Consider the following 24297-nt stretch of genomic DNA (forward strand, 5'->3'; position numbering starts at 1 on the left):
CATAATACAGGATGTGACGTCAGCGTTACCCGCCACGGGCTATCGCCAGCATGGACCACACGAAAGTGAACGCGTTTGTCGCGGTTTTGCTTCATTGTACAGTTCATTTCGTTCGGATTATTCGTGTCCACGCTTCGAGATTCTCTTCCTGCATCGCGTGGTTGTATACTTTGGGTGACTACTTGCCCGATTCAGTAAGAATTAACTCGAAATCCCCGTCTTATGGATCGGCGGCGAACCAAGACAGCAACATTTCCCAGATACGGTACAAGTAGCGTCATCTCGCGCCCGCCAGAAGAACGAGCAGACGAGAAGTCATGGACGGCGCACTGCCAAGCCAGCTTGTATGCGGTGCTCCAGAGGGTAGGCGTGACGTCATACTCGCCAGCTCGTAGGCAGGCGCACGCTGAGTGCCGTACGGCCACCTCATAAAACGGCCAAAATGCAGCCATCCGTTCCAAAGTAACCGGAATGATGACTGTATACTTGGGTAATCGTATCTTACGAATGAAAATCTAGGGCTTTCTCAGTATTTCCAGACTCTTATTCAGTGTTCCTTTAAGATTCCTTTCAGCGGTGCGTGATAGATGCTCAGGCACACATTTTATGTAGACGTATACGAGGATTTCGAGGTCAGTGTAACCAAGTTTTCAACAAAGTCAGAGCATCGAGTGAAATCAACTGCGGGCTGTACAGAGCCGTGCGGCTTTGTGCGGAGCATTTTTTTCGTTAGCAAAGTTAAATAAGGACTAAAACAGATTGATTAACATTATAAACATTGGCTTCGAGGAAAAAGTGCCAAATCAGAAGTTATGGATTGGATTGAAAAAAAAAATAAAGGAAACTGAAATGCGTACAAGGTACCATTTACTTAGATTGCAAAGTCCTTAAAACAATGGCCGTAAAATATCAAAACTGTGACTAGATAGCAGTGCTCTCGCGGCTTCAAGACGCGCTATCTGAAAACGATATCAACTTTTCTGTGTAGCTCAGCCCACGACGCGGGTTTGTGCCTCCAATATTCGCGCGATATGCACCAGCACACGCTAAGCCGTTGGCGGGCTTTCTTTTTAGGCAGGCAAAAATATCAACGCAAAGAGAACCTTGTTGTGGACTTTTAATAAGACGATCTAAAACTTCCGATTTGTGCTCTTTTAAACTAAATAACTAAAAATTTCGCTAATTAGTCTATAATAATTACTAACATTTATGAAAAAAAAAATACAGCACACTATACTGCGGACTACGCGGAACGACTATCAGCAGATCTCAGTCAGTTTCCGTCGCCTGGAAGCCTCGAGCTTTTTTTAAAAATTTGCTCAACTCTAGCTTAGACATCCGGCACATTCATTATGTGTGCGCACATGCATTCTTTCATGGGCTGATGATGATGCACCACCACGATATCACCCGGGTTACTGGTACTTATCAAACCGGAACAACCCTTTAAAATAAGCTCATAAGCATGAAAAAGCCGCCGCGGTGGCCGAGTGGTTATGGCGCTCGGCTGCTGGCCCGAAAGACGCGGGTTTGATCCCGGTCGCGGCGGAAGATGAAATTCTAGAGGCCCGTGTACTGTGCGATGGAAGTGCACGTTAAAGAACCCCAGGTGGTCGAAATTTCCGGTGCCCTTCACTAAGGCGTCTCTCATAGCCTCAGTCGCTTTGGGGCGTTAAACCCCTATAAACGAAACCAAACCATAAGCATGAAAAATAAACTACGAAAAGGATTATTTTTCTTTTACAGGATCATGTAGCCACTATTTTGAGCTGACCGGTACTCTATGAGCAGAAAGGGCTAAGAGAATGAGGGACTCGTCATTAGATACTACATAAGGAGGACTACGTGACGTATGAATGTCGCAGGTTCGCATCCAACTGACGGCCATGTGGTTGCTTTTCGTCTACTTCCAAATCAGCAATGTTTTATTAAAAAAAATAATTAGACTGCTAATTTCTCATCCGTCAACACCTAAAAATAAGAAAAAACATTCCCCTATGCTTTGCTTGATTTTTTTTACAGCTGCCTTCTTTCATATGTGCGCATGTATTCTAGCTTGTTTAGCGTCGTATTGCTTTCAAATGGGCTGATGAGTCCGTAACATTCAAGTTCGTTATGGTATGAGTCATGATTATCCATCCACTTGCTCTAGATTCTTGAAAGCATCTCTGTCTCACCTGAAGTTTTCGCTTGACCACGCTACACTCGGAAGCGACTAGAGGGAACAACAAGTTCGCACCAAGAACAACTTGCGCGCTTAGAAAAAGAAAGTAAAGAAAGTATTTTTACTAAGCTGCTGGGTCATAAACGCATTTCGCTTATCATAGCCCGAGTTCTATCGCACTAAAATGGTGTATAAGCCTTTAAAAAACCGAAGAAAGACCATAGAGTTTATGCTTGCTATTAAACATTACCGTGGGCTCTTCCACTACGCGCGACGGACAAAGCTCATTCTTTTCGTCGTAAATTTCAGAGTGCCTTTTTAGGTGATGATCACTTCTATCTTTGTAGTGAAGGCTACTCTGTATGCACCTTACGATCAGCTCAAGACGCGTAGGAGACCCGGTAACTGACGTCAAGGAACGTAGCCGTCGCATTTTACTGCGGAAGGTTAATTTAGGTTGTCAATGTCGACTCGTTCATAGCCGAGACTATAAAACCAATTGATGGGCTTTAGAATGTAGATATATTTTTTTCTCGAAAGTGGTATGAAAACATAAGTGCGCCACTGGTTTATGGTTTTTGTATAAAACATTGAATAGCTGAGGAGCCATTGTGGCGAACACTGGCTGTTAAATGTCTGTTTTCTTATATAGTTGCCGCGTACATCCGACCTTGTAAGAGGTAGGTGGTAGGATGGTTCCATAGGATACTGGCAAGCTCTCTCAGGAGAAGAAATATCTGATTAGGAAACGCCAGAGCAAGAAAGCGTCACATCCCACAGACAGAATAGAGCTGGCAGAGCCATTAAATGTATTCAATAAGCGCATGGTAACTGACGTAAGGAAGGTAAATATGAATAGAATCGAGCATGCACTAAAAAATAGAGGTAGCCTAAAACCAGTGAAAATGAAACTAGGCCCAGGCAAATATTAGATGTATGCGTTAAGAGGCAAACAGGGCAATGTCAATAGCAACATGGATAAAATAGTTAATTAATATAGCCGAAGAGTTCTACACAAGTCTATACAGCAGCCAATGTATTAAGGACGTAACTGAGATAGGAAGTATCACACAACAATGGGGCATTCCGCCATTAACGAAAGAGGAAGTAAAGAAAGCCTTAAGAGCAAAGCAAAGTGGGAAAGCAGCTGGTGAGAATCAGGTAACAGCAGATCTGTTGAAGTACGGACGGAAGATAGTGCTAGAGAAACTAGCCATGCTGTATACACAATGCCTTAGGACCGCGAGCATAACAGAAGCTTGGAAGAAGGCTAATGTAATCTTAATCCCTAAGGAAGCAGATGTCAAGGTTTTAAAAAATTACAGACCCGCCAGCTTACCGCCCATTGCCTATGATGTCCGTTGCCGTAATAAAGAATTTTTATGGCGCAAGGGCTTCTGTGGCCAAAAAGCGCTTTGACACAAGATTTTTTCTTCTAAACAAGGCGATTTCAAAGACCCATTTCCCAAGCAATGGATCCTAAAAAAGCCAAGTACCAGGCAGGGGAAAGCGTGTACCCTTTCCGGCGGCACTGGGGATCAAACCCCGCACCTCCCGCACGCGAGGCGGATGCTCAAACGCCTATAAGGTATTTACTAACGCAATCATTAATAGCGTCAGGACAACCTTAGACTGCAACGAACCAAATGGTCAAACAGGCTTTCGTAAAGGATAGTCGACAATAGAAAATATTCACACTATCAGTCAGGTGATTGATAAATGTGCACAATATAACGAACCCCTATATATAGCCTTCATGAATTGCGATAAAGCATTTGACTCAGCCGAATCCTCAGCAGTCATACAGGCGTTGCGGAATGAGAATGCAGAAGAGATGTATATAAAAATACTGGAAGATATCTATAACTTATGCACAGCTACCATAGTCTTCCATATTGCCGGTAATAAAATTCCAACAAGGAAGGATATTTACAGGAGGTATTCAGAAGCCAGGATTGGGAATAGCGGGGATAAGAGTTAATGGAGAATACCTTAATATTCTGCGATTTTCTAATTACCTTGCCTCACTAATTCACTCAAGAGAGGAACTTCCTAGCGTTATCGGTGAGTTAGACAGGCAGACCAGAACGGTGGGTCTAAAAATTAATACTCAGAAAATCAAATTAATGTTCAACAGTCTCGGAACGAAACAGCAGTTTACAATTGGAAGCGAGGCGCTGAAAGTGGTAAAAGACTTAGGATAGCTAGCGACTGCAGATACGGATCACGAAAGTGAACTCGAAACGGATACGGATCTCGAAATAACTAGAAGAACAAAGATGGAGCGGAGCCTAATTGGCAGGTTCTCTCAGGAATGGCTGTTTAACAATAGTCCTCAAGAGAAAAGTATATAACAGCTGTATCTTCCCGGTACTCACCTACGGGGCAGAAACGAGGAGGCGAACGAAAAGGGTTCAGCTCAAGTTAAGGACAACGCAGTGAGCTACGGAAAGAAATATGACAGGCGTAACGTTAAGAGACGAAAACGGGCAGAGTGGGTGAGGGAACAAACGCGGGTTAATGATATCCTAGTCGAAATCACGAGGAAGAAATGGACTTGGGCGCGGCATGTAATGCGAAGGCAAGATAACTGACGGTGCTTGAGGGCAACGGAGTGGACTCCAAGGAAAGGGAAGCTTAGCAGGGGGTGGCAGAACGGTAGTTCAGCGGATGGGATTAAGAAGTCTGCAGGGAAAGGGTGGCCGCAGCTGGCTCAGGACAGGCTTAATTGGAGAGATATGGGAGAGGCCTTTTCGCTGCAGTGGGCGTAGTCAGGTAGACGTTGATAGTGGTGTCTTATAGAAGGGCACAGCCACTGTAAGTTTTAATCAAGAAAATTAGCATTAGTGAGAGTACCACTTAAAATATTTAGGGTTCCTTTCAACTGCTTTGTAGGTGTCCCGCATTTAACCCTGCAAAACAGGAAGGTCAAAACAACCTGAGATATGGAAAACAATACGACAGTGCTGCAAATTAAAAAAAGTCATTCGACGCATTGGTGCGTACGCTGCTCCAAATATATAAGGGCGCCGTCCAACTAATTCAGGAACAGCTAATCCCGACGTGCTTGATATTCACGCCACACTCCGAAGCTCGGAAATAACTAGATACCGTACTTAAAAATCCTGGTGAGAGCTGTCTGTACATGTTATATTTTCGAGCGCATAAATGTGCAAAAAAATTTCCATTGACTTGGCGTAGACTTTTGCGCAATTATGTAAAGCAAGAATCTGAACCAAGAACTTGGGAGAACTGGAGCCCGCTGTGTTCTAGTTTCTGTGATTTTTGAATTAATGCCTGTGGATGGTGACCTGCGTACGACGTTCTCTGTGATGTAAAGTAGAGCTGAACGCGACAACAAATAGAACTCGTGGTACTGGCAAAAAAGTAGAATAAGGAAACATGCGCATGTAAACGCATGCGTTCATATTTACTTGCAAATTTTACATCCCTCTCTCCTCTCGTGTCCTGTTTCAACAAAACATCACGTCACTGCAAAAGAAAAATACAGCATGCGAGGAACATCTAAGCTAAAGTGTTTTCTTGTTCCCGCGATTAGATTGTACGCGCTGGTACATGTAAGGTACTAAGATATTTAACCAGTGCCTTCATATATAAATGCCTTTCCGCTGACTGCATATCGGGCGAAAACAATCGCGCCATCGCATATAAATGTCTGACTCGACAGATCTTTCACTCTTTCGCAGGTCGAAAAGCTGACGCGGTTCGAAATTAGCTGAACTTGAGTCGATGAATATATCAGCGCGAGGCAGTTTCGTCACCTAAATTTTCTTTTCAGGTCCCTTTGTCAAGTTTATGAGATAAGGAAACATCGCTGAACCAATGAATTGAGATCCACATGCAGGATGTTATAAAGCTGAAAAAAAATGCACGGATAAATTCGTCCAATACAACCTCTAACGAAGAAAAGAATGCGTCAATGATTTCAATGCATTTACTTTTTCAACGCAGAATAAGCCTCCGCAAAATTATTCCGCTTCAACTCAATACCAGCGCTTGCAAGACCAGAAAACAGGAAAACAAATCAACAGACTATGAATTGAAGTACCGAGACAGCTTCAGTCTTAACAAAAAGTAGCGTGTCGCTGCCAGTGGGATTGCGCAGCGTCGCGCTTATTTCCATTAGAAACGCGGATATTTTCGTTTGCGCATTTGTGCGAGCAAGTCTCACTAAACCTTTCGCTCGAGGTGTTCTACATGCAGTATACGCTTTGTTCTCATATTCTGTGTTCGGGTACGTGCACACACACCCACGCGCACGTGCAGCTGTTTGGATGGAGCCGTATACGTCCTGTCAAAGTCAATATGAAGGAGATCACTTTAGTTTTACCTTCCTTGAGCGAAATGCCCTACACCAATTTTTTTTTTTTGCACAAAGGCTTAACAATATGTGGGGCCGTAGGTGGTCCTCTGACTTCTCTGTACTTCGCTTTTCTTGCCGTGCAAGTGATTATCACACCAAGAAAGACTTACCATTCATGTTCGGCAGACACGAAACCGATCACTTTTATAATATCCATGAATGTATACGGCTGAACTGCGCTAACGGACGGGACGGAAAAGAAGAATACACACACAGCGCATGCGTCTGTGTTCGTCTCTTCTGTCCCGTTTGTTGGCGCTGTTCAGTCGTTTCCATCACCACGCATCAACCAGCCCGACTAAGCCGTCTTCTTGAATTCATTTCTGAGTGTATATACGGGGGTGTGCATTAATTGCTAAGATTTTGACCTGAGTAATTACTCCTTAACTGTGGCCTGGTTTTCTTTGTCTATGAGGGTTACCAAGACGAGATAATTGCAGGAACAACTGCTGCATCTAACTACATATCTCTGCTGAAGAAGAAAATTTCATCACTCGATGACGGGCGCAAATTAATGAATGGCTTCGTCTGGCGACTTTCTCCCGGCTTCCTGCCTCAGATTGTTTGCTTTTTCTGGTAAATCCGGGAAATATGGGTCAGTTCGGTTTGTATAGCATTCAGTTGCACTAGCGAGCATTTCACATTCACCTCTGAATGTACTAATAGAATTCGCCTCGTGATACACCAGCGGGCCAGCTCCAAAATCCTAACTTTTACCTCTATTATGCAGCCCCCAGTGTGGACGAGTTGTTCTCGTAAACGTGAATCATGAGCACGTTAGACGCCCCACATTTAGCCTCTCACGACGCAGCACCGTCCAGAGGGAGGCTACGGCACTAGTCTTGGTGCATTCGACTCGAATTACGAATGACGCACGCCCCGCGATCGGAGCAGAAAGAGAAGTGGTCGCAAGGAGGTTGCTCACCTGGGTGTTCGATGACCGTGTGCACGTGGAAGCTCCCGATCACCATGATGATCGAGTAGAGCAGCTGCAAAGGCCAAGAAAGAGGAGCAACAGAAAACCCATTAGGAAAACCTGCGCTCGGATTTCCGCACAGACCCAATATACGCAATTCGCGTCCACACGGGCCATTGCGGGTATCGCATTTCTGCGCGTTCTTCCCCATTCTCGTCCCTCTTTTTCCTTTCTTTCCCTTTCCCTCTCTCTTCAGATTCCGTCTGCGGCATGTAGTTTTACGTCTTGTGACAGCGTTCTAAGCCGTGTGGACTTAATGTAGTACGTGGTCCACAGTGAAAGCATCCGTGGTCCGCACACTTTCTATCGTACGAAGCTGTGGCTTATCGATAATGCTGATGTACTTAGCAGCCGAACGCATTATAGAAAGACTCGCAATTCCTGGCCACGCGGGCACCTGTTGTGTAGAGTCGAAGTGGTTAAAACCTCATTCAGTGAAATTTTCTTGCACGCCAAAAGAACAATAAGAACAACAAAACACGGAGTAGCCACGACCGATTCTGGGTCTTATAATGCGGCCTACCTCGTGGCTTAGCTTAGGGTTACCGTGTTAGTGGATTAATAATTTTTATTTTTAGACTGCATCCTTCGTATGAGTTGCAGCGGTGGTTTGCTCGTTGAGTGGAAAGTTAGCGGTCTATTACTGTGTCTTATTCCCGGAGCTATCCATTCTGCTGTACAAGAAGACAAATACAGAGAGAGTTCTTAACGAAGTTTTACTTTCTCCGAGTCTTTAAAGGGCAGCCAAATTTCATTACACGGGCGTTGTTTTGCCCAGCATTTCTCCTTCCTCACTGCTGCACAAGGCTGAAAAGGCTTGCAGCATTCATAAGTATACAAATAAATCCCATGTAGTAGCAGCGACATGGAAGCTACCCACAACTTCGTGCCGGGCAGCAGAACGCCATTACTGTTATTTACCTCGGTGGTTGGGTGACATCGAACTTAAGCAGTAAAAGACGAAAGCGACTTTTACCATGCGTAAGTGAGCTAATTGCTCCAGCCGATCATGCATTGTTTATTGTCGAAGTATCGGCGCTGATTCACAAAGAATCTGCAAGATTTGCTTTGTGTGGGGTGGGCGATAATCACTTAACCAATGACGTAAATTCAGCTCAACTTCTTACGCTTTCGTGCGCCAACAAGCGCCCTGCGATCATCACAAGACCGCTGGGTTTTACGAAATAAGGGAACCTTTCAACGCTTAGGTTCATGACTTCTGTGTGCGGGAAAGCAGTATTTAAAAATTTTGAGGAAGGCTTTCGCAAGATTCAGTACAGATGTCGTACGGTGTCGTCACTTACGATGACGTCAGCAGCGTTGTGTGTGTGAGATACTCGCTTTAGAAAGCGATAGTGAGTTCTTTCATTAAAATTGCGCTTGTTTCGACATGCGTGCTAAGATATACTTTTCAGACAAAATTCAGGAAGTGCAGAGAGAAGGGGACAGAAGAAGGGAGAGGCAAGTTGTTCTGAGCGGGGTGGGGCCAAATCCAATGCGAGTGCTATACGGGGTGTCTCAAAGCTCTCTAGTTGGGCCGCTTTTATTTCATGTTTATATTAACGAGATGTGGGTGCGGGCTAGTTGGTGATCCTTAGTAAACTTTAAAACGCGGAAAAAGCATGGCGTAAGAAAACGCTTGTCCGTCGTCTTAATTGCGTCCCTGTGTTTGCCGCGCTTTATGTTTACTATATTCTTGATTTAGTGCAAGCCTTAAATATTCCAGTGCACAGAATGCCGATTATAGTGTCATGTATCGGCCAGCGAAATGTCTTGCCGATTTCTTCTTTGCAGTGCGACCTAGAAAAAGTATCTATCTGGTGGAACCGGTGGCAGATGACTTTGAATATCGGAAAATGTTATCATGTGCAGTTTACGAAAAAAAAAGAAAAAGTTTCCCAGTTCATAAAATGTAAAAAAAAAATATTGTACTCCAAGCCACAGAACGCGTTAAATGTCTCGGGATTAGGTTTACTGTTACGCTTCGCTGGTCTAATCATGTTGACTTATTGCCGCGAAAGTTTACCGCGTTTTTCACTTTTTCAAAAAAAATTAAACATTCTGTGGCATCACTGAAATAAAACTTGTTTTGACAAGCATTAGGCCTATTTTAAAATACGCACCCTTAACCTGGGATCGTACTAAAAAAACCACATAGATAAAACAGAACGTGTCTGGAAACAAGCTGCACACTTTTTAGCAGGAAATTATAATTTTGCTGTCATAGTATCTGAAATACGTGAAAGGTTAGGCTTGCCTTATTTCTAACGTAATGGGTATTTCCAATTTTATTGCACTATATTTAATTGTACTCTTGGCTGTTTGCTTTCGTAGCAATAGCTACATTACGCTAGCATTTCGAGCTTTCAGCGTGGCGACACCGCCGCCCTGTGGTTGTGCCTCCACGCCATCACGTGGTTGCTCACGTGGTACAGAGCAGCTGCCGGCGGCGCGGCGCCGTGGCTGATCACGCGGTTCATCACGTAAACAACCACGTGACCAGCCACGTGGTGCGGAGCAGATGCTGCTGCTGGCGGCACGGCGCGCGGCGAAACCGAGCTGCAGCAGCTGTGCGCATGCGCCGTGTCAAGTGGGACGAAGATGAAGAAGGAACGCCCAGCGAAACAGAGCGGCGAAAGACTGACTTTGCAATTCAACTGAGCAAGTTCCACCCGGCAAACTGTAGCTATCGCGTCACTCCAGGTTCAACCAGAGCTAAACCACCGTCAATTTTTTTGTTTGAGTGTTCTTGAGTTCAAGGTTTATTTGTAGTTGCATTAACTGATGTTTTCATGTGATTTACTGCTAACGTTTTACTGTGTGATCTCCTGTATTCAAACGCCCAACAAAATTGCCTGAATGGCGGTGTAAACATACATGATACATAAATAAATGAAGAAGTTCGATACTTTGTGTAACAACGACGAGTACAACTTCGATAAAACATAATGTCAGTGTAACAACAACATCCCTCGGCGAGTTATTTATAAGATACATGAAAAAGGACAAAAAATGCTGTTTTAAATGGCCTCTTTCTTATCAACCCGCGAGCTTCAGCGGTTTTAACTCATTCCGTTAAGAATCAGTAAAGGAATAATTCTTAACCCAGGAACACCAAATCACTCGGTGTAGAGTCTTTATAGAACTCTATCAAGGGCCAAAAGAACCGAGATGTTGGCTTTTTGTACGGACCATTTCAATAGATACGTCCTCAGTACCGTATAACGGTTTCAAATGTTGCACTTTGTGGCTTTGCATCACGGAAGGCCTAGTCGGATACTTGCAATGCTCTCAAGGCAATGCTGGCGTTTCTTCGTTTCTTGAGCAACGCGAGACTGGACCCGCTGCTGTGATTTGGTGCGGTCGTAAAATGCTTGTATATATGTTCTCATCCCTCTTTTGCCCACATCGTCACCCATCGCAACCCTCCAACCCTCTTCCTTTACACATTTTCCTTTCCCCAATGCAGAGTAGCGGGTCAGATGATAATCCACCAGACCGAACTCCCTGCCTTTTTTTCAAATAAACCGCTCATTCTCGCTATTGCGAGATTTTAAAGCCTAGGAAACTACCATCGTCGAGTTAATTAATGCTTTGTTCATATTAAGAAATAGAAAGTAATTCTTTTTACTTATTTCGTAGTTGGGTTTAATGTCCAACAGACGTACATCACCAACTACTGTGTAGTCTTTAAATCAGACCATCTCAGAGCACTGATTCAACGTCACACCTTTAAATGGCCCTCATTGAGAAAAATCAAACTCATGTATTTCGCGATTTTACTTAACTGCAAAAGCAGTAGGTTATTTCAACAGGACACTGACTTTTAGCACAGCCTCCCGCCCTCAAGAACTAACGTCTTCCCATATCCTTTCCTTTTTTGCATCATCTTAAAGGAGTAGGCATGGGTAGTTATAATCAGCAGCCGTGAGGGATGAAAAATGCTTGTTTCTGCTCTTGTATTCCGAGCCCCAGTTTTCGATAAGAAATGCCAGCCGTTATTAAACCAGTTTCCAAATCCGTAATTTTTTACTAAGCTAGATGTGTTGCTTAAGACCGCAAGAAACATGCCAGACAGCCGACATTTGATCTAGTCATTACCAGCAATTAATTACAGCGCCAAACCAGTGCTCTCCACGATCATTCTCTTTCTTTATTACGTCACGACTGGTGTTAGCGTGCTATATTTTAGTGTTTGAAGCCATGCGCCTCGTTGTGGCAGCCAAGAAAACTAGACCTCGATTTCCTTAGCGAATGCGCTCTTTATGTTGCATGCCATCTATTTTTAAGTATAGTTATCTTGTCGTACCATCGTGAAGCACAGAGTGATATATGACCAAAACTTGAACCGTTATGTGCCTATACACAGATTCCGGGCAGCAAAATATTTTCCCCGCAATGCAATTGCACGAGCTCCAGGCCATCGGGACATCCGATAAGACGACAGTCCTGTCATGACAACACAACAAAAAATGCGCAAGCCATGCTGAAAATTAACTGAGGAAATAAAGCTCTAGTGAAAGCTTCTTGTGCTACTGGTCAGTGATTCTCAGCATTGAACTCAAAGCGCAAGACATCGCATTGCATCCAAACGTCTTACGTTTCGTTGCTTGCAGCAAACTTTAAGTGACAAACAAATTGTGCGGCGAATAAACTTCGCATCATTTACTTAACCCATAATTTGCACCCGGAGCCAGGCACTGACCTTTGAAGGACGCCTGAAGCCTTCGTGTCTGGCCCGTTAACGTTGCGTGCAACCATGAACTAATATTCTCTAGACAGGCGCGCATTTCTGAAGTCTCCCTAAATTACGCCCAGAAAGGAAACGAGATTCTGTCCAATCACTCATCCGCTTAGAATTTCGCGTCGATGATAACGGCCTTCCGGTGTATTCATCCCCGACCGCCTTCGTTGCCGAAGCGCTCTTTGCCCAACCCACTTACGCGAGCTCATTGGTGCGAGGTTAATGCGATTCTCATCTCACGGATTCCCTCAGTCGAAGTCAGTTAGCCGGCCTGGGATAGACGTAAATGACCTTTATAACTGGTTGCATTGTGTATCGGAGAAAGCAGATCCAGTGGAGCCTATTGACCTTTCGGTAATTGTGGGATGCGTAAGCGCTGCGTTTAATGAAGCAGTCTTCAAATCTTCGTAATTAGTGATAAAAAGCAGAATTTCTACACAAAAAGGAAATTAAAAAAGGAAAACACGAACAAGACTTATAACGCAAGATCAGTTTCGAGTTTTGGAAATGGCATCGCTGCATGAACACAGCGCCTAATATCTCATAATTGTCTTTGTTGCTTTCTTTCGTAATTGTCAGTGTTAACTGCTTCTCCTCTTGCATTATTTGAGTTGATATATCTTTTACTGGTGGCGCTGGTGTGGCGATTCCGGGAATACTTCATTTGAGGGGCTTACTTTCAGCGCTCATTTTACTCAAAATATATTTTCGAATAACCGTATTTAGCAGTTCACCGAGGAACGGAAATTCTGTTACCAGAAACCTAGGCACAATGTCAATACGCTTCAATATAGCTACCGCACGAAGCTTCCTACTATTGCTTTAACGTGCTGGATAATCTAGGTCAAACGCATCAGCTGTACAAGAAATTAAAAAAGAAAAGAAAAACGCAATCTGAGCTTGCAACAAGTGCGAGCTCACATCGGCGCTAATGCATCTGTCATGTCACCTCGGACATAACGGACTCCTACAAGCAGCTAACCGCTTTTTCGGAACACATATTCTGCTGCCTTGCTGCATCATTTCTTTTGGTAATTTTACAGGAAGCCATGTACTACCATACGACGTCCAAAGTCAATGCGGTTGTTCTTAACCGAGCAATTTTCTTGGTTATGCTGCAGATGCCCAGTCGCCTTCTTTGTAATTTGAAGCTAGTGGCTGAGACCACTTGGTACCGATCAGGCTCCGTAGCACATGTGTCTGGCCCCGCGAATGGGCAGTGAGAATAATGCTGATGCAACGTATATACTTCAGTCAAGATTCTTTTCTATACACGGAGAACCGGTTTTGACAATGATTTAGCGGATTGCGAAGTGCACACGTGTTTGAAAAAAGCACTGTCAATTTTCCGCGCCATTGAAAGAGATTGGTGTTCATTGAGGAGTCGCTGTTTAGTACAGCTCAACCAGGCTTGACAAGCGAAAGCCCGTCGAATAGCGGTTGATAGGAAACACACTAGACCCCTCCCACCCCGGTCCCATCTTGTGGGCATGGTTGGTGTCAGGTGCATACCATGCGTAGTGGAGATTGAGAGAGGGGGTGGAGGTATAGCTTCGCGTGTTTCCATCGACAGTGCATCAACACAGCTGGGAACACCTTTAACATAACCTACTGGGGCATTTCGGATTTAAAGAATTGTGTGAAACACGGTTTTTGCCGGGAATGCTGCCGCAGTTTTATTTGGATTAGATCCAGAGGGACGGTTAAAAACGACTGGGAGGCGCTGAAGACACTGTCAGCAAAACAGCCCATTTTTTACCTTGTTTGGTAACGGACAAAACATTTGACAGATGCTTATGACTGAACTTTAAGCTCTTACAAGCTGTCGTCAACAGAACGCGTATTTTCTAGGGTTCCTTTCATTTTTGCGTCCCAGCCACACACGCTATGCAAATTATCAGAGATGCGTCACTCATGCGCTAGCCAAGTTTATTCACAAATATATTTTCCCTTTTATGAAAAGCGACTGCAGCCCAAAAACTGGACGACCGACGAAGAATACAATGGGACGAGCGCTGATTTTTTATAAAGCACTCATTTTCTGTAAAGTACCTATCAGCACTACCAATTTGTCTAATTATTTCGCACTCTACAAAAGTAGCTTCTAACTCCGTTAACGGTGTTTTTAGGTTCTTCCAGTACACTCATCACGTTATATTCCTGTTGCTTTGTGCCAGAGATCAAAATTCTTTTTTTTTTCATCACTGAGTTCATAACAAACTCCATCACTGTTTACAACTTTATTTGCAGGATATTGCTTTTGCAAAGGCCTGTCTGCATTATCCGCGTCGTTTAGTAGCGTAAAGTTGCATACAGTGTACTCTTATGAATAATTTATCTGCGCAGAAAAGCTAAATCAGGCGTTACGGGCGTTGCTTCTCAAGATGCAATTTTTAAAACTTTCCTATACTTCCCGTCTTTAGATGCACGCTCCTAGATGACTGCACTGCGACGAGTGGAGAAACATTTATATATATATATATATATATATATATATATATATATATATATATATATATATATATATATATATATATATATAATATAAAATCACCAAAAATTGAAGAAACATAACAGGATTTATTTCACGACGTTTCGGCTGGAGGACCAGCATTTTTCGAGTGTAGTACAGCGTTTGAAACACGCAGTTTTTATAGAGAATGCGCGAGGTACAAAGTTTACAAGTTTACAGCAAAGCACGAGTTCAAGACAATATATATATATATATATATACATATATATATATATATATATATATATATATATATATACATATATATATATATATATATATATATATATATATATATATATATATATATATATATATATATATATATATATATATATATATATATATATATATATATATATATATATATATATATATATATATATATATATATATATGCTTTCCTAGCCTCTCAAAGTGCGACGTAGGTAACTCGCTGTCACGTCCATTAATCAGGCGCGCATTGCAGCGAAACTCTCGCGCTGACATTTGAGACGCCCAAGAGCGAGCCGAGAGATCAACGCCCCCTCTGGCTGAACGGCAGCGCAGACCTCCGATAACATCAGTAAATCCGCGATGGTCACACTCTTTTCCTATTACGCTTTTCCTTAGTTTTTCCTATTTCTTGTTTCCTCTTTTGCCCGGCAAGAAGGGGGGGGGGGGGGGTGACCGGCTATTACAGTCGAGAAGAAGCCTCGTATAATATGAACGAATCCTGCTCACTGAGAGGAAGCTCTTTTTTTCAGTGGCTTCTACAACACGGAAGGCTCGTTTTCTGATAAGCTCGCGCGCCGCACTGTATAGCCGGGACAGCGGATGTCCGAGAGGCTGCCACTCTGCGTAGCGTCATGTTTAATTCAGCCGGGTCTGCTGTAACCCGCGCCAGTGGCGCTAGAACACATGTTCTCGATAGCGAGCCGCCTTGAAAAGCTGACGTCGATCGCTGACGAACGAGGCGCCACCACCGGCCTGTTTTCTCAGAGTGCGCAGCTACGCGTGAACATCGCTTTCGCCAGAAGCAGCTTCCTGATTCGCGAGGCCGGCAACAATTAGGTGACCGGCTGCGCGTCGGCCTCATTCTGGCTTTTCCTTTTCTGTTTGTTTCCTTTTAGACTCAGTCTCGCTAAAACCGTGCTGCGTAGGCGAAGCTGAAGCCGGCTCGCTCTAGCAACTGAGAAGCCGAATTCTGAATGCTGCTTGCACGTAGGAACGAGTTTTTATTGATTGGCGCCCCTCGCGTGGCCGATCACGATGGCTGAGGACACAACAGACAGAACCTCAGCCAATCGTGAACAATTTCAATGCGCAAGCACTCTGTTTATTTCGGCTTGTGATTGCCTGGCATTGGCTTTTCGCTTCGCCTCTCCTGCACGGTTTTTGCGAGGTTGACATGGGGCGCGTGCCTTGCTTGGGACGCGTTCTTTCACATCGTATAAGGGCTCTGCTGGCGTTCCTCATTGCGTGGAGCACTGGAGCAGCTCGTGTCTTGAAGTGGGTCGAGATAAACCTTCCGGCAGCGTAGCCTTGTGGGGTAAGAAACTTTGAGAGCTCCTCATTGCTGTCTACTCGGGTGGTTGAAAGGTTACATTTAAAAAAGTTTCAGTTCCTTAGAAGTCAGAACTAGGCTGGCATATACTGAAAGCTCTTGCGCAGTCCGGTAGTGGTCGTAAGTTCCAGGGTTGCTATATAATGAGGCTCGAGGCACTTTGGACTCAAAGGGAAGAAGGCGTAGCATTCTTGCTCCTGGCGACTATATGAAAGAAAATTATAAAATTTTGGGAGAGCCGTCTCATAGAAATGTAAGTTCGGTTTCTTTCCATCACTACCATTCGTGCTCCCGATTAGTACTCGACAATAAGGAGTGCCTAAAAAAAAAACGCTGCGCTTAAGTTTACGTATCGTTAATTATGCTCTGAGGCAACGTCTACATCTCAGTATTTTTTTCTTGCAGTTGTTTCAGTAAGTAAATTGTGTGAGGAAGCCCTATTAGTACCCTCGAAAAAAAAGCACGAAACAATTACATCTTGATTTAATATTGAGAAACTAATCCTAACTTAGCGCTCATTCGAAAAATCCAATCTTCGTAGTGAATCTGTCGACTTGCAAAATCACGTTTTCCTCCGCCTGAGGGTAAAGACACATGTCTTTAAAAGCCCCTTCGTGTTGTTGTCAGTATCAGTCTGGGAAACACTATAACAGCTCGCAACCAGAGCGCGACTCTGCAGCGGTTATATGAGAAGTCCTACATAGGATGGGAAAGAAGAAAGAAAGCGTACGAGTTACAGATTGCCCAAGTGAGAGAACGAATCGCAGACTCAATTACGAAACGATTTAGGACACCGAAGTGCACTCGCAGCTCCGTTCTGCGCCAACACTTATCGAGCAGATCTGCGCGCAGGAGCTTTACGCAACACACGGGACAAAAAAAAAAACAATACCAGGCAACGACGACAGCACCACTCTACCGGTGGAGCACAACATCCTGATGTTCCTGCAATCACTGCACTCCCGGGAGAAAGTTGAAACCCCGGGCCTCTGATGGCGGTGAGAAGTAGACGTAACCACGTCACGATGGATCTTTCCTTGAGTGTTCCCAAAACGGCCGGCGCGCCGTCGCTTTCGTCTTGGCTGCTTTGGCTTCGCGCGCGCGTATCGGGTTTGCTCTAGCCGCCACAGATGGCGTAGGCGTGTAAGAGCACTCTCCGGGAACGTGATGAGCGTTACATAGCTGTTGAGAACGAATGGAAGGAGCAAGTATTCAGCGCTTCGCTTCGCAGATAACATCAGACGATGAGGCAGCAGAAGTCGACTCGATATGTCTTTGTAGGATATTGCACCATGTAGGCGAGTTTCGCACTGCAGTCAGAAGTGTGGAACTTATTGGGGAAAATAGAAAGAAGCGTAGGAAAGCGCCGGGGATAATTTATCTTTTTACATCTAGCAGTTCCGCCTCGTTTATAAAGCTCCTTTACCCACAGATGGAAGCAAAAAAAATACACCCGACTCTTCTGTTAGATGACTTCATTATGATATGAATAACAGGACGTGCTGAACGCCGCCACCATAGGCAGAGAATCTAGCTGTTGTTGCTCAGACTGGCCAGAAAAACGCTTTTTTCACCCAACTGGCAGACTATTTTTGTCTCTGTGACAGTTTCATGTCACAAAAATACGACGATTGTGAACCCTTTAGTATGCACAGCGTTTCGAGTAAACACCGAACTTTACTGAGAGGACAACAGTAACATTGAATTGTGCTGTGCTTCTAAAAACATAATTAAGTAACGCGCATTGTAGCCATTTCAAAATATGTTTTCCTGTTTACTGTAATTCCTTCGTGAGAGTGAACGAAATCGCTCATGCAAGCAGCCACGCGCCGCCTCAATCCTTGACGTTTGCTTGACAGCAGTGATGATCATTATGCGGCAGAGCACGCTTTACAGGAACAAGGCAACGCATTCGCGTGTGCGTCGTGTGCGTGCGAGGGACTGGAAGCGGGCAGGTACGCGTGGCTGACAGAAGAGAAGGATGAAAATGCTTTTGTCTTCAGACTTGCTATTTATAAATGGAAAATTCTGGCTCGTTATGCTCCAACTTAAAGTGGTTTTTTGTTGAAAAGGTTACGATAAGTTTTCCCGAGTTAAAGACGACTGGAAAGAGACGGGCGACCTCACATGGATAGAAGTTAACGTAATATGCAGCAATTTCTTCTTTTTAATACTCTAATAGGAGTGAAATGTGAACAAGGCTCCCGTGGGGGAGCCGAAATGTCATCCCATCGTTTCTTTTGTTCGGCGCCTTCTTCTTTCGTCAGGAGTGAAATGAGTTGAAAAAAAAATTAAGATGAAAACTGAACGCCATTAATGTCTTTGTTCCTAGAAACTAAAAGTTTTGTTATATGTTTTTTACACCCGCCATGAAACACATCACCCCATTCAGAACAATGCTTCCACTTCTTTGATTAAGAAACAAATATGTTAACGTTTAGACTGCACTGTGTGATAGTACTGGGCTTATTGCTAGTACTGTGCATCTTACCAAGCGCTTTCCGTATACACGCAAACACCATCGTGTTTATACTGATTCCTTTCGACAAAGTGCCGTTTGCACAACTCGTCTGGAGGCTGTCTATGTGATGAGCTCTGCGATCTGCCATTTGCGCTAAGTGAGAAAGCTGGGCTGTTCCAGGCGCCGTATTTCTCCACCGCATCCAGTGTTATTGTTTTGTTTTTCTTTTTGCTGTTCTGGTTGAATAGATGCTCACTTGATTCTGATGGGCGGTACGGCCATTTGCTCGCGTCTCTGCAAATCGCCGGGTCGGCCTGTAGTGTACGGTTCCCATTATGTACGGTTCCTAATGCTGCCTTCTGTTCCCATGAGCGGTCTTTCCCTGAGGAGTAATAGCTCATCAACGTCACGCTCACGCCGGCGGACCTCGTTGGAGAAGCGCTTGTGTGTTGCTTACATTAGCGTGAACTACGCTGAACAGATCTCTGGGTATACATCTTTAAAAGTTAATATTTTGAGTTTTGGGGACTATACTTGGGAATTTTTACAAAACCGACACCACACTGCGGCAGGACCGATCGCAGATCGGGGCGCGCGTAACATGCCATTTGCTCTGTTGCAATTGCTTCGACGGTACTTACAGGCAGTGATGTCGAAGTTTTTCTATAAAAAAACATACTTACAGAGCACTGTTAGATCGCTAATGCAATTCCGGAGCTGATAGTTGCCATTGCGTGATTTTAGACAGAGCATGGAAAGAGGAAGCTTATCAGGCGCGGAACATCTATGTTTAGAAATGATGATTCACCTGGACTAGAATGGCCTCTGCAAATAAGACCAGTAACTTGTTAAAAGACATCGCTGTAAACAAGTTACTGACGGCAATATTTCAAGCGCGTAGATATTTTGCGTGGCTTTCTTTGTAATGACAGGCCTTATTACGGCATGAGTGTATGACTATATGGTGCTTTGTTATCCACGAAAATGGGAATAGGCTTGCGTACTATGAACCGAGTGCGGTGATTACTCTAGAAATTACGGTGTATTTCTGAAAGGAATAGAAATATTCATGGGTTCTTAGACGTTTGCTGTGGGTCCGAAGGGTGAAAATAACAGAAGGGCTTGTGTATGTAAAACTGAACAGAAACTATAAAAACTTAGAAAAAAATTCCCAAGATGCTTTCTCACGTAAAGGGCCAAAGTATAGCTCGTAAAGAATTTATTTGTTGTCTAAAAAGCTGTTGAAGATATTTTTGTTAACAAAGCGAGAGAATAAGGATCTGTTTTTGCATAAAAAATAAAGAAAAACAAGTTGTTTTGAATTTTTGCCTATATCGGATTGCAGAAGGGATTAGTAGAAACTTGTTTCATTTCATCTTCGCTGTGGCAGTCGTGCGCAGTCGTTCCTTCCGCGCCTAATCCTCCCGAGTTTTCAAAATGGCTCGCGTTATAACCAAGATTAAAACTCTAGCAGTCACAAATTAGGCCGTAAGAAAGGTTTTGACTTTGGATAAAAGATTTTTATCAGGCGTGCTGGGTTGTTTTGTTGATCATCAGTATTCTTATATTCCTCTAAACCTTTCTGTATGACTTTCCAGTTAATATTTTCAATGTGACATTTCTGCTCTAGAATTGCACATTTGTTCTTCTTTATCGGCTCAGACAAAAGCGCACACAAAATTCAGCTTTTCATCAACCTCCATCGGTTCTTGCTAAGCCTGCTTCCTTGTAAATCAGGCGAAGAGAAAGATATCCCAATCTGAAAATACGACATAGTTAGTCAAACTATGACAAAATTTTTGTTGTCCTGTAGCAACAAAAGCGTCTTCGGTAGTATTGCGAAGTCGTTTGTTATCGCGACAGAAGGGGCTCTGTTTCTACGATAAAGGATTGCACAATACTACAGAATATTGTATTCTTAGTACAAGACCAGGTCCCAATGCACTACACGAAAATTTGTTGTGGTGAGAGGCAATTTTGTGCTCTGTTTTTCAAATAGGCATTCAATTTTTTTTGATAAACTATAAATCGATTGCCACGCAGACAGGCGCAAGTAGATTACATAACAGTGGAGAAATTTACAGCTATAGTTCACGGAAGTGGCAGTGACAGAGGATACTTGGAATTATGTTTTCTTAGTTTAGAAGGAAGGGTGAATGGTTAAAGGTGATGCGAAAATTTAGGCTAAATGGAGTTGTATTTCTTAGGATTTTTATTTTGGCGTTTTGTTGCTGCAGAAAGGAGTAAAGAAGGTATGAAAGCTGTCGTTATGGAGCATAACCATGTTTTGACGTGAGCGCGGCGACTGAGATTTGTGAGTTTCCACTCATTCTAACTACGTCTTTGGGATGAAGTTCGAAAGCATTGCACTAGGTTTCCAGCACTAACAATTACTGTGGTGTACGAAAAGAGGTTCTCTAAAAAGGGGGCTAAGTTTGTCATTTTGTAATTCAGCACCCCCGTTCTTTAAACTTGAAAACAATTTAATTCGATATTTATATGAAATGACCGACCACATGTCGACACCAGCTCGGCTTAAGGTTTACGAGATTGGTCGTTTCTAAGCAAAGTAAAAAAATGTGGTATGAGCCTTGGAGAATGAAAAATTGGTCAGAAAGCCGCAAAAGCCTGCATGCCACAATTGTAAATAGAGTGCAGTTCAAGCAGCCAGACGTCCTGGATCTACGGAAGCTTTAGTTTACCACAATCGATTATTGGTCTTATTGTGTGCAAAGTTTGAAAGTATTTCTATCACAAGTTCTTTCGCGAGAGCAGTTTTAGTACTAGGATACGCCCGGAACATAACTCGACATCGCGGTGCTCCGATAAGCCTATAGTAATAATGATGGTCTTATCACTTGCTTCAAACGCCTGCCAGTGTTTTGTAACTCTGTAAGATCGTCCAACTGTACAAAAGGAATAAACATTGACCGTCGACTAGCGCGAAGAGGACATCAAGAAAGCTGTGACAGGATTTCAACAGCGCCGGTGGGTGATATCAAGTGTTTTGGTTTCCCTAAAGACACCAACTGCAGAATAATAATGGCAATGAGCGAATGTGAACGACAGGAACTGCATACAATTCACTTAGAGTCTCAGTGGTGTGCTCCTTCCGGCGGGTAAGAACGGCCTCTTGTGCAACATATTCTGTCAATGGCGTAAGTTCTGCTTGGTTTTATCTGTGTTTAATGTAGCTCATTTAACCTATTGCGTATCGAATCAAACAGCACGTAAATTCGACAGGTCCGAACCGAAACAGCAAAATCCGGGACACTAGAAGAGACAAAAGGTGTGAAGGAAGCAATAAAATGAAACTGATTGTGAAGCCGGGCACATGAACACCTGAACTGCGCTGCCGCCTAGTCTGTAGTGGATCATGGAACAATAAAATCAAACTGATTGGGAAGCCGGGCACATGGACACCTGAACTGCGCTGCCGCCTAGTCTGTAGTGGATCATGGAACGAAACAGTGGCGGTTTTGTCTGGACGCAGTGTTTGACATGCGGCTAGGCTCAAAAAATAAAGCTTGCGGCCATGAAACAAACTTCGTGTACATTCCTTGCAAATATGAGAAATACCCGAATTTTTTTACAGGAGTCACATTTTGCCTCATGCTCTTTCATTCTGGCTCAAGAGTCGGGGCACAATGCCGCATTTGGAACTTTTTAATATCAGAAACTTTACTGTGTCAATTCAGCTGGATTTTTTATATTTAGTGAGCATGACGCCAGAACGGTGGGAGATGTTTTGGTAATACTTGTTTCTTGTTTGTTGATACCTGCGAAGAGCAAGAATAAATGAAAGATTTGATAACTTTTGTTATGCTTTTTTTTGCATTTTCCAGTATCTTTCAAGGGAAGCACACAGAGTTCAACGTTTCTGATCTGTTGTGGTCAAGGAGAAGTACTACGTGCTAATGCGTTAGTAGAAGTCAAGTCGGTCATCATTGAACGCTTCTTTTTTCTGTTTTTTTTTAAATTAGAAGGTGCCAATGAAAATATCGAGTGAAACAAATGTCAGGCATCAAGTAACGGTCGGATTGGATCGCGTGCAAGTACTGAAATAACAGCGTGTTCTGAAATAACGGCGAGTACTGAAATAACGACGTGAAATAACGGTAACTTTGATGTGTTTTGTGCCATTCACGAAATAAGCAAAAGAAAAAAAGAAAGGAAGAGAAGAAAAAGAATGAAAAGTTTCAGGAAAAAAAGCACCTACATTCAGTTTTCTTGCAAATACAGGGCATTGGCATTCATCCTTCTCCCTGCGTAATTAACCTGATGCCATGGCAATAGCGGCCTCTTCAGGACTCATATGTCGTTTCTAATGAAAAGAGATTTTCTCAGAACCTACGTTTTGCCTCAGCATGCTATTCCTACTTATTTCTTTACTCCAATAGCTGCACGGCTCCTGTGTGTATCGATTTTGCTGTCCCAGCCCGAGCAGTAACTCTCATTCTGAGATTGAAACGAACGACTGAATAAAAATAACTGTGTCGTTCCGCGCCGTATATCACATTTTCTAATCGGAACAGAGGGCTGTTAGCTGCCACAGTTAGGTCTTGCTTGCATGCGATCTCAAAGTTTTTGCGACTTTTTTTCAGTCGGATTGCGCAGGGAAACAAGCTTAAAATGAACTAATTTTACTAAAGGACAAGTTGTACCGCATTTAAGATCAGATAAATTACGTTATTCCGGCCAGGTGCCTCTAACTAGCCCGATAGGAACAAAGTGTTGTTTCCAGGTCGGATTAAGTAGGCGGCATTGTTATAAGCTTTAAAGTCAGGAATAAAACTATGGCACTAACCTCCGAAAATAGTTATTGTGTGACAGGCTTTGCAGTATATGAGTGGGCGCCGAGAACGTAAGGCTTAACTTTAAAGACGTGTGCTTGAGATGTAGAACTCATTCCGCTAATGCTGCTGCTTTTTTGTAGTTAGTTAGAAAATACCTGTTGGATTGTGGAATGGTGTTGTGAAAATTTGCCTTGCTGACATGAGCTTGACAGAAACTCCTCCGGGTTTCTTAATTTTAAACTCAGTTCGGCGCCATGCAAATTCTAGCAAGTGGAATCGAATAATTTTTTTTTTAAATTAATGTGTACGGGCATCAAGCTTGACAGATCGGAGCTGAAAGCCAAGAAATGCTGTTTGTCTAACGAAAATATTATGTGCGTGAATTTGCCGCTATTGATTTCGTTTTTTGTGTTGCGCGGAGGAACCGTACTATTGCCACAGTGAATATATATCGAATTTTAAGGAAGTAATAAACTAATGTTCACTCTGTTTTGTGCTCGCGGTGCCGTTACTAGGAACAGCACATCGTTAGATGCGAGTTGGCAGATGACAATGAATTTTCGATGCCTTTTTTTAAACTTTGAACGCAGTTTTTTCTGGCTAAAATGTGATTATTCAAAAGAAAATGTAGGCCGGGCTGTTGCCTGAAGCAGAAATAGCTAAATGCAGTATTTCTAAAAATCATCGAGGAATTTTTTGCGATCTTACGATCTT

At 43.3% G+C, this 24297-nt stretch overlaps 1 protein-coding gene across 1 annotated transcript in view; it reads right to left on the reverse strand.

Annotated features, from left to right (window-relative positions):
- Positions 1 to 24297, reverse strand: part of LOC144130495 (uncharacterized) — a 222340-nt gene that overhangs the window by 73255 nt on the left and 124788 nt on the right. The window contains exon 2 of the mRNA XM_077664410.1: positions 7474 to 7537. Coding sequence (XP_077520536.1) covers positions 7474 to 7537 — 64 coding nt within the window. The remainder of the gene's footprint in view (positions 1 to 7473; positions 7538 to 24297) is intronic.

The sequence above is a fragment of the Amblyomma americanum genome, chromosome 4 (assembly GCF_052857255.1).
Source record: "Amblyomma americanum isolate KBUSLIRL-KWMA chromosome 4, ASM5285725v1, whole genome shotgun sequence".
NCBI classification, from domain to species: domain Eukaryota; kingdom Metazoa; phylum Arthropoda; class Arachnida; order Ixodida; family Ixodidae; genus Amblyomma; species Amblyomma americanum.